This window comes from Pieris napi, chromosome 18 (genome assembly GCF_905475465.1).
Source record: "Pieris napi chromosome 18, ilPieNapi1.2, whole genome shotgun sequence".
In the NCBI taxonomy this organism is placed as follows: domain Eukaryota; kingdom Metazoa; phylum Arthropoda; class Insecta; order Lepidoptera; family Pieridae; genus Pieris; species Pieris napi.
In genome coordinates this window covers 11,482,787-11,494,287 of record NC_062251.1, presented here as the reverse complement: position 1 = coordinate 11,494,287, position 11,501 = coordinate 11,482,787, and the positions used below count along the sequence as shown (strand labels likewise).

The 11,501-nt window shown below is 33.0% G+C and overlaps 1 protein-coding gene across 1 annotated transcript; it reads left to right on the top strand.

The window, feature by feature from the left end:
* The first annotated feature begins 469 nt into the window (after positions 1-469).
* LOC125058684 lies at positions 470-3,539 on the top strand. The gene is made up of 2 exons (XM_047662807.1): positions 470-740; positions 1,036-3,539. Exon 2 carries the CDS (start codon positions 1,049-1,051, stop codon positions 3,263-3,265), a length of 2,217 nt encoding a protein of 738 aa, XP_047518763.1. The 5' UTR covers positions 470-740; positions 1,036-1,048; the 3' UTR covers positions 3,266-3,539.
* The last annotated feature ends 7,962 nt before the right edge of the window (positions 3,540-11,501 follow it).

Below are 11,501 nucleotides of genomic sequence, written 5' to 3'. Positions count from 1 at the left end.
ATAATAGATTCTGAAAAGAAATAGCGTCTAGTCAAAAATATATTGGATATTGACATACGGGAGAAATTGGCGCTAAGTCTCGTTTCTTGTCTCGCCCTAATTACTCTCCTTGTGAAAACTGACATCTGTCAAAATTTTGGTAAGGTTTATTTAATAATTTAACATTACTTTGACTTTAAAATGAGTATAAACTATAAGAAAATAAAACAAATCGAGTTTTAAGGCACATTTATTGGTGGACGGGCGTAATAATAAATTTACAGTATGTGATATTTTGGCTAATCTATCATTTGCGCGGGAATTATTTTACAAAATTTTAGATTAACAAAGGTAACAGTAATTGTAAAATCTAATCTACAGTATATAAAACTAAAGATATCACAATGTGTATATTAAAATACTCATGAATTAAGTAGAAATGTTTTATAAGCCCTATTTTGCGTCCTTAATATTAAGATTAAACATATAAGGTCAACCGGGGCTATGTCGTCTACGGGGCTAAGGCGTCTTCTCCAACTATGGTACGAATCACATACTTTAGAACTACAAGTGCCATCTTTTTTCTATCTTTGGCATTAAAACTACAAAAAGTCACCAACAGATATCGTGACAGAGCCAAATTTTTAAAATAATCGTCCATCTTTAATTTGTCATTTCATTCGGACACTTCCTGGTTGCCAACACGTGATTGTGAATCGATTTAAATCTCAGTTTCTTGAAGTGATCAATGTTTCTTAACTGTAAGTACTGTTATTGCTTTATTGGTTTACATATTGTTTTGATTATTTTATGTAAATAGCTGAATATTTGGAGACATTATGCAATTCAAAATGTGTAGGTTATGTTTTTGCTTTGGGGCTAATGCGTCCGTCTTGACGGGGTGATTGCGTCTATTGTAACGCAATAGCCCCATTGTCAGAGGTTCTAAACCTTTTATTTTATGGTAATAGTGGTGTATATATATATATATATTTAAATAGGTCGGTGAATTGTTTGTTTTTATTTGATAATAAAGTACGTTGGTTTTTTTTTTAGGTTTTTCAACACCATGGTTCGGCACTATAAACGAAAAACAACCACTACATATGATCTTCAAACATTAAAACAAGCTGTAGAGGAAGTACGAAGTGGCAAAATAAATTCGTACCAAGCGGCACGTAAATACAATATACCTCGCACGACTATATGTGATCGAATAAATAAAAAAAGAGGTGTCGTAAAAGAAACTCGTGGGCCACCCACCGTGATTGACACAGACAACGAGCTCAAACTAGCTAATGGTCTGCGAGTTATGGAGAAGTTCGGGTTTGGACTTACGTCTAAAGAAACACTGGATTTAGTTAGCATACATGTGATTCAAAATAATTACTTAACCCCGTTTAAAAACAACCGGCCTGGATATGATTGGTTTTCTGCTTTCAAGAAAAGACACAATCTGTCCTTAAAAAAGCCACAAGCAGTGGAGATGTCCAGGAAAGTCGCATGTGACCCTTTTATAGTAAACGAGTACTTTTATATCCTTGAAGAGGTTTTGAATGAACTGGATTTAAAAGGAAGACCAGAAAAAGTTTGGAATCTGGACGAGTCAAGTTTTGGAAATGACCCTGACAAAACAAAAGTTGTTGGCGCCCGTGGATTTGCCAGTACAAGAACTATCGCATCATCTGGCAAAGATAACGTTACGATCTTGTTTACTGCCAGCGCCGCTGGTGATAAATTGCCACCATTGATTATAAATCGAGGAAAAAATACATGGGACCAATGGATGTCGGAACTAGGTTACATGAATACATCTTACGCTGCTACGCCAAATGGCTGGATAGATTCTAAAGTATTTGAAAAGTATATGTTCAATACTGTGCTGCCGCATTTAAGCGAAGATCCGCCAGCGTTGTTAATTTTTGACGGTCATTCTACTCACATCCAATTGAAAATTTTAGAAGAAGCACAAAAACGCGGAGTGACGATTATAAAGTTACCATCGCATGCAAGCCATTTACTGCAACCGTTAGATTTGTCAGTTTTCAAATCGATGAAAAATACTTGGGACGAAAAACTGGTACAATGGCAACGATTGAATGTAGGTAAAAAGTTGCCGAAACATGAATTTAGTCACATTATTGGAGAAGTTTGGCGTGAACTGAATCCTAATATTATACGGAATGGCTTTAGAAAAGGCGGCATATACCCATTCAACATAGACGCTATTCCAGAAGAAACATTTGACCCTGAGTCGCTAAAAAGATTTAAACAATTTAAAAAATCTAGAAAAGAAATTCCTTCTTTGAAATATTTGAGTTTGCAAATAGTACTCCACAAGGTAAACAGTAGCCAGGAACCCAAAGAGGATACACAGATCACACTGAATGAAAACAATCAAGGAATGGGATTTAACAACTTAAACGACTCAAACACACTCAGCACAAACAAGATCAACATTATTGAAGATAGAATTTTGTCTGCTTCAGAAAAAATTTCTTTCGAAACTTTACTATTGCAGAAAATTAAACGAAGTGATTCTACAGTGAAACTGAAAAAAACAAAAATTTCAAAAGGTTGTGAAGTAATTACAAGGGAAGAATTTTTAGAAAAAAAAAGAAAAGAAGAGGAAGATAAAGCAAAAAAGAACATTAAAAAACCTACAAAAAAAGAAAACAAAGAACCCCATTGCAGCAAGGAAGCCAAACACTCACTAAAGAAGAAAAAGGCTGTTAAAAAATCTAAAAAAAGAGCCCAAAAACAAAAGAAGTGTGTTGATTACGACGAAGAATCTGAAGTTGAAACAGATATTAGCTTTTATGGATCTGATATAAGCTGTGAAGATTTAGATCTTTATGGTGAACATTATTTAGCGGAAATGGAATATTTTGATAATTTGTCGCTGTACACATGCAATGAAAATGTAACTGATGATTGTTTTTCAAATCATGACGAAAATATAGTAAGAAATGAAGAATTTGAACCAAATGTCGGCAGAAGGAATCTAGAAGTTCACGACTGGATACTAGTGCGTTTTATAACCAAAAAGTCAGTGAAGTATTACGTTGGTAATATTATTTCTGTTAATGAAAATAATATACCCAACGTGAATTTTTTGAGAAAAATAAAGAACAGTAGGTTTATGTCTTTTCACTACCCAGACGTGGAGGATATATCAGAAATTCAACATTACGATGATATTGTAATGTTCCTTCAGAAGCCTAATATATCTCGCAGAGGTCATGTTACATTTGACGAAAATTTTAAAAATTACAATATTCAGTGATGTTTCATACATAAGACAACGAGATTTACTTAATCTTAAGAAAACAGTGCTGATTTTTAAGTATTGTAAAAGAAGTCTGATTTTTTGATAATTATTATCAATATTATAAGTGTTGTTAACATATAAAAAACTTTAAATTGAATTAACTAAAAGATCTCACATGTTTTCGTAACTCTATCTAGTTATGTAATGATCATAACAAATCATAACACTTGTAATTGTAAGGGCAAAATGCTGTCAGACTTTTATTCTAATAAATTGTGTATAATTTTAAGTTGTGATTTGATTACAAATTTAAAAAATACTACCTATTAGAAAAAAATATTTGGCACCCCTGGAATCTTGGATGGGGCGAATGCATCTACAAGAAACTAGGAAAATTAGACGCCATAGCCCCGAATATTTTTGCTCAACTACTTAATTATCTTAAACTTGGTGCAGAATTTGGCTTACAAGATAATAAGCTAGATTACTAGTACTTTTATAAATTATCTCTATTTAAATTGTAAATAGCTCTTCCAAACACATAATACATACTGAAAGACGCATTCGCCCCACTTAAGGTTATGAGGCCTAAATATCGCAGCTTTTGTTAAAACGTCATTTACAAGTAGAAGTTACTGAAAATACCATGAAATTGCCTTTAATTATAAAATTTGATTAAATTTCCTAACATGTATCATAAGTTATAGCTTATGAGGGCTTATAATATTTTTGTTATAACCAAATATATATGCTATTCAAAGTATTGTGACGCATTAGCCCCGGTTGACCTTAGTTATAATTCACCTCGGAAAAAAATCAATATTAATTAAATCAATCACATTTATTAATCTTAATTGAATTATTACGGATAGCAACACTATCGTTATTTACTTTAAGGGGAAAGTACCCACTACCCGTGCATTGTGTATGTACTTTTAGTAGAAAAACTTCTGAGGCACAGGTAAACGTATTTTCCGGAAAGTATAATGTTTTCTATTTCGCACCGCTACGGATTTGTGGGCGCAAATTCATATATAATGATTATATTTTTACAAACGTGTAAAGATTGATATTTAATTCAGGTAAATATTTATTTAATTCAAGTAAATAAATATATATGGACGCAAATTTATACATAATCATTATATTGTTACATAAATATAAAGATTGATATTTAATTCAAGTAAATAAATAATATTAAGGATTGATAGTCTGTGGTAAATTCATAGCATTTATTATTTATGTTTAAGGAATGGTGTTGATCAGCTGCTATTGTCATTCATCATCATTTGGTAATATCGGGGTAAAATTAGTTCAAAACCGTTATATTATGGTTTATTTTATTTACCAATATTAATGGATCTGCAAATTAAGGACTATTTGATAGTCTGTAGTCTTTATTATTTATATTGAAGAAATGGTGTTAGTGTCAGCTGTCATTGTCATTGTCATTTATTAATGTCAAAGTCAAATTACGAAGCCGTTAATACGAATGGTCTATTTGTCAATGTTGCTAGATCTATAAATTACCGACTATTCAATGGTCGATAATAATAATGACTCCATAGTCATTATTATTATTAATTAAAGTCAATAATTAATATTAATTATCATATCACTTTAAACATTTAAAACTTATTGATAATAAATATTAAAGTAATCTTTGACACTTGTTTCTATGACTGCCGTTTGACTCTGTGGTCGATTCGGGTTCGGTCGTGGAACGAGTACACGAAATGTCACGAAACCTCTTTATTACAAATTCTGGTGGCTATATATATGGGAACTGGTTGGTGAAGCGTTTAGTTCGGTTGAGCGGCCGAACCAATCAGAAGCCTTTAAAAAGTGGACTTTAATGTCGAGAGTAAATGGCTGATGCCAACAAACCAATTTATGACGTCATTATCTTCAACAATTCATCGTGGTGTCCAAACACAATTATTATGGCGCGTTCAATCTCCGACAGCAGCGGTGGGATAACTGCCCCAAAAGACTTCTGAATCTTTGAATGGCACAACCTTCATTTTACGTTAAGTTACGAGTTAAACACGGACCGACAGCTGGTTGTTGCATTCAACCAAGTGGGAACAAGTAAAGAAACCATACGTTTGGCAACGAATTTCGGTATGTGAATGAAGTGCAGAAATGGTGCAACTACAAGCGAGCTGCTACGCAGTGTACGCTACAACGGTATGGATGCGTTTTTTAGAGGATTCAACAAGAAACTACCGACGCCGAGGTAATGGATGCGATGGTCACAGGTATTTACTCTTGAGTTTATTCGATCTGAGTTGCTGAGTATTAGCCTCGATTTACTTAATAAATTAGTATTAGTTTTTGAAACGTTTTGTAAACGTAAAATCGAAAATAGTTCACGTGAGCCACTTGTTATGGTCCATATCTTAAAGGATCAATTCGTTTGTTTCACTTGCAATGAACCGTCATTTGTCTCGGTACTGCATAGAGAGAAATCCCTCTAAGGCTAACGTTATTTCGTCACTATTCAGTAAGAATAATTCCAGTTTTTGTGGCACTTTTAATAATACTGAGGTTATTGAATGATTACTGCCATCGTAAGAATCACTTCGAGAAAAATTGCTACCGCCGTCAAAATGACGAACGTGACGCCCTAAATAAATGTAATAACTATTTATTTAATGTAATAACTATTTATCTATTCATCTATTGAGGGTAGTACGAAAACTATTTATTGGTAACAAACATTATTACTGTCTTTTTTATACTGGTGCAGATCGTTTCTTAATTCGAGAAAGCATTGCTGGTTTTAATAGTTAATTCTTGGTAAACGTAAACAAGTTGACGTACAGTTTATGGGCATTGAGGGTCAAAAGTTTGTCTCAAAGCAAAGCGTTACAGCTATGGTAGAAATTGATAGTGTCATTTTAGAACTAGCGTTTTATGTAGTAGGTGACAACTAAACTCAATTTGATATTTTAATACGGTTTAATCTTCTTTAAAAACAAACCCGGCCTTAGCGTTACTCTCAGTGAAAACGATATGTCCATTAATCGTTAGTTTATTGAGTGTTCAAATTTGATGCCCCTATTAAAATAAATACCGATTAATGAAATTTACAATATCATCAATGTCGTACGGGTAACAATCGGTGAGCTAAAAATTAGATGTAAAAAAAAATATACCCGATAAAATTGTACAGGGGAAATGTGGAAATTATTCGAGATTTAGAGTAATATGGCATATTAAGAGATAGCTCTTCCCCATACAGAGCTCAATTTTATTAGTCGAGCAAAGGAACGGGATGGACCGACATTGCGTTTATTTTCGCGAGTTAAATTCAAATACGGTTAGAGATAATTTATTATCGTTTACCTTTAATTGCAGACCAAATTAATAGATTGGGCAAAGCCCGTTATTACAGCTGCCTAGATATGGCAACTAGCTTTCACGGAATTCCTATATTTATTTATTACATTTTAGGAAGATTTACAGTATTTTAAAGAAAATTAAAGTTTGTAAATTATGTTTACAAACAAAAAAAAAAACAATCAATAACAAATATCTACCTAGGGATATTCCATAATATCTTAGGGACAATAGGAAGAATAAAATTAAAATTAATAATTATTAATTTATAAAAACTACGAAACAGTTAAAACATTTCAATTAAGTATGAAAAAGCAGATTTAAATTTATAACTATTCTAACGGAAATAGCCAGTGTGTGTGAATGTGTGTCATACAGTCATTTTATGAACAGAAAAGATCGATGTCAAACTGGGTTGAATATTGGTTGTAGGTCTGTACATTTCGAATCATGAATGTACTTATCAGAAGACTTTTGAAAAACTGTTTTCGTGACACCAGATGGATAGTTTGAATATTTAGATATGCCTTTCGGTCAATTTATGTATTTTTATTTTTTATTTTATTTTTTTATTTTCCTCATCGCGAAAAGCGAAGAGAGCATTTTATAATGATCATGATAATCATTCCATATGTTATAGATATGGCGAAGTAATATTCAAATCAAAGTTGTCAATATAAATTTGAACCATCCAATATTTTTAGACGTTTACTGTTCACACATAAAATTTAATTTGATTAGTCATAATAGTAAAATGACAAATATAAATTTTGTATTAATACTCAATACGAAATGCTTTCTCTTCAGCTCAGTTACATTCTAAACATCAAAATAGCGTGATGTTTGTCTACCGTACGTTGCGATTTCTTTCTTTCCACTTTTCGGTCTTATTCTGTTTTGTTGGGTATTACTCGTCACTAAAAACTAAGCGAGCATTTTATATCGATCATAATGAAGGATCGATGGGTAAGTGAGATTTGAATCACAGTTGTAAATATAAATTTAAAATTGAACCTTCTAATATTTTTGACGTTTATATGTTGAACATCAGGAATGTAATTTGATTTAAACCCCTAAAGTCGTAACAGTGTGACGCCAAATATCATGGTTTTTGTGATACCATTTTACCGTAGGTTTTAATTTTTATTTATTTTTTAAAGACATCGGTTTCCCCGTATATTCTTATATTCTGTCATTTATACAGCTTATAAGAAGAACTGTTTCATAATCCTTAACCTAGTTGTCAGCAGGCCGAGGCGGTTTTATTGTCGTTGGCTGAATAACCAATTGAGGCAATTGTTTGAACGTCATGGTAAGTTACCAGTTCAGTCGAATGGACCGTATGGGCGGAAGATTCGTCAGAGCGATTTACGTGAGGAGGCTTCTACTTCCTGCTAACCTGACGTTGTTGGACCTAGGTAATTGCATTTTATTTATATAACTTTCATGACGAAAGATGTTTATTTTATGTATGCGCATTGATGCGTTTATACAAAATATTATATTTTTCCTATCCAAAACATCCTTCCTAAAACGCTGGCTGGCCACCATGCGTATCCTTGATCCTGGTCTGGTTGGCTAGATCTCGAAATGAGTGATGCCTAATGTGTTGGCTAGATCTCGAAATGAGTGATGCCTTATGTGTTGGCTAGATCTCGAAATGAGTGATGCCTTATGTGTTGGCTAGATCTCGTAATGAGTGATGCCTTATGACTTATGTGTTGGCTAGATCTCGTAATGAGTGATGCCTTATGTGTTGGCTAGATCTCGTAATGAGTGATGCCTTATGACTTATGTGTTGGCTAGACCTCGTAATGAGTGATGCCTTATGACTTATGTGTTGGCTAGACCTCGTAATGAGTGATGCCTTATGACTTATGTGTTGGCAGATCTCGTAATGAGTGATGCTTTACGTGTTGGCTAGATCTTGTTATGAGTGATGCCTTGTTTAAAGTTGTAGCAATCTAAAACAGCGCAAGGGACGCGCTGGAGTCAGTATGGCCGTGTGGGCGCAAATTCATATATAATGATTATATTTTTACAAACGTGTAAAGATTGATATTTAATTCAGGTAAATATTTATTTAATTCAAGTAAATAAATATATATGGACGCAAATTTATACATAATCATTATATTGTTACATAAATATAAAGATTGATATTTAATTCAAGTAAATAAATAATATTAAGGATTGATAGTCTGTGGTAAATTCATAGCATTTATTATTTATGTTTAAGGAATGGTGTTGATCAGCTGCTATTGTCATTCATCATCATTTGGTAATATCGGGGTAAAATTAGTTCAAAACCGTTATATTATGGTTTATTTTATTTACCAATATTAATGGATCTGCAAATTAAGGACTATTTGATAGTCTGTAGTCTTTATTATTTATATTGAAGAAATGGTGTTAGTGTCAGCTGTCATTGTCATTGTCATTTATTAATGTCAAAGTCAAATTACGAAGCCGTTAATACGAATGGTCTATTTGTCAATGTTGCTAGATCTATAAATTACCGACTATTCAATGGTCGATAATAATAATGACTCCATAGTCATTATTATTATTAATTAAAGTCAATAATTAATATTAATTATCATATCACTTTAAACATTTAAAACTTATTGATAATAAATATTAAAGTAATCTTTGACACTTGTTTCTATGACTGCCGTTTGACTCTGTGGTCGATTCGGGTTCGGTCGTGGAACGAGTACACGAAATGTCACGAAACCTCTTTATTACAAATTCTGGTGGCTATATATATGGGAACTGGTTGGTGAAGCGTTTAGTTCGGTTGAGCGGCCGAACCAATCAGAAGCCTTTAAAAAGTGGACTTTAATGTCGAGAGTAAATGGCTGATGCCAACAAACCAATTTATGACGTCATTATCTTCAACAATTCATCGTGGTGTCCAAACACAATTATTATGGCGCGTTCAATCTCCGACAGATTCTTACTTCTGATAACCTTAATAAAGAAAAGCCCATGAGGTGGGCAAGTACAGAATTTAATGGACATAAATTGTATATTTAAAAATAAGTATGTATTGACAAAGGATAGGTTCCGCCTACCTAATTATTATTTACAACAGATAGCTACTATGCTATCTTACTTTTTATTTACAACTAAAGCTAAACATTTAGCTTTTCAGACAACTGCTTCTATTGAGCAGCTAGCTTTTGAGACAACTGCTTCTATTGAGCAGCTTAGCTTAAGAGAATGTAGTGATACTTGCAGTAGCACTTCATTAAGTATTAATAATTTAAATTAGATAGTGTGACAATAGAGGCAAACTCTAGCAATAATTTAGTACAACTCAGCTCAACACAAACATGTAATATTACTAACAACAACTGTTTAAACTTGATGCATCAAAACATGCAAGGTATGTTGGGCAAAGAATTAGAATTGGAGTTGTTTTTAAAATCAAGAAAAATTGATGTCCTATGCATTACCGAACATTGGCTTAGAGAATGCCAAATCATCTTTAACTTTGATCAGCACCAAGTTGCAAGTTCGTTTTGCAGATTGTCGGCGATTCATGGGGGCTCTTTGATTATTGTTAATAAAAATTTAAAGTATAAAGAGCGTAATGACATCGTGTGTCTGTCTGTAGAACACTCTTTGGAGGTAGCCTGTATAGAGATTGAGAATTGCATTATTTTAAGTGTTTATAGACCACCAAGTGCATCTTACGATTTTTTTGAAGCAAAGTTGGAGGAAATTTTGTGTAAAGTTAGTTTTAAGAACAATAAGTATATTATTGTATGTGGTGACTTCAATATAAATTTATTAGAAAATACCTCCATTAGTAAAAAATTCAATCTGTTATTAAAATCTTACAATCTTGTTAACTTGTTTCTTGAGCCCACTAGAATTACAAGCTCCACTGCTACATGTATAGATAATGTATTTACAGATGCAGAGGCAATGCAAACCTCAATTACAACTGATCTTAGCTCAGATCATTGTGGACAGTTAGTGGCGCTAAAATGTAAAGTGGTGAAACAAGTAAATAAGAGCAGTGTGTTTGTTCCAGTAAATAAAAAGCGAATGGTGAGATTTAGACATAATATAGGTAAACACCTACCTTTATTACCGGTAGGTACTACCGTTGATATACAATACAACAATCTAAGTGATTGTATTAATAAAGAGTTCAACACCATCTTTACCCCAAAGAAAGTCACTCATTCGCAGTGTAAATCGTTTAGTGATTGGGCGACAGCGGGAATTTATAAAAGTAGACAACGGTTGTATGACCTTTACGCTGAAAAGTCATACAATCATAATGAAGAATTTATTCTTTATGTTCGAAATTATTCGAAATTATTTAAGAAAGTTTGTTACGCGGCCAAGTCCTTAAATATTAAAAACAAGATTAAAAATAGTAGCAATAAAACTAAAATGACTTGGAAGATAATTGATAGTGAAACTGGAAGAGTCAGGGATCGCAATCAAGACATCGAACTATGTGTCGATAACACTATAATCAAATCTAACGAAGAGATAGCGATTGTTTTTGATAAGTACTTTTCTGACATTCCAATTTCGACTACAAAGTCTCTTCAATCATCTCCCGCCCTCGCTGAATCGCTGCTCAAAGATAATGTAAACGAGTGCAAGGTCAGTTTTACATTCCGACCCATTGGTGCCGACGATATAGTGAGGATATTTAGAACCATAGATATTAAAAACACTACCGATCTTTGGGGTATTTCTGTAAAAATAATTAGTAGCATAATTGATGTAATTGCTCCCCATCTAGCTATAATTTTCAACAATTGTATTAAAAGTGGCGAGTTTCCCGATCTAATGAAACATAGTAAAGTCATTCCATTATTTAAAGCAGGTAGTATGTCCGACCCCAGTAACTTTAGACCAATTTCCGTACTACCTA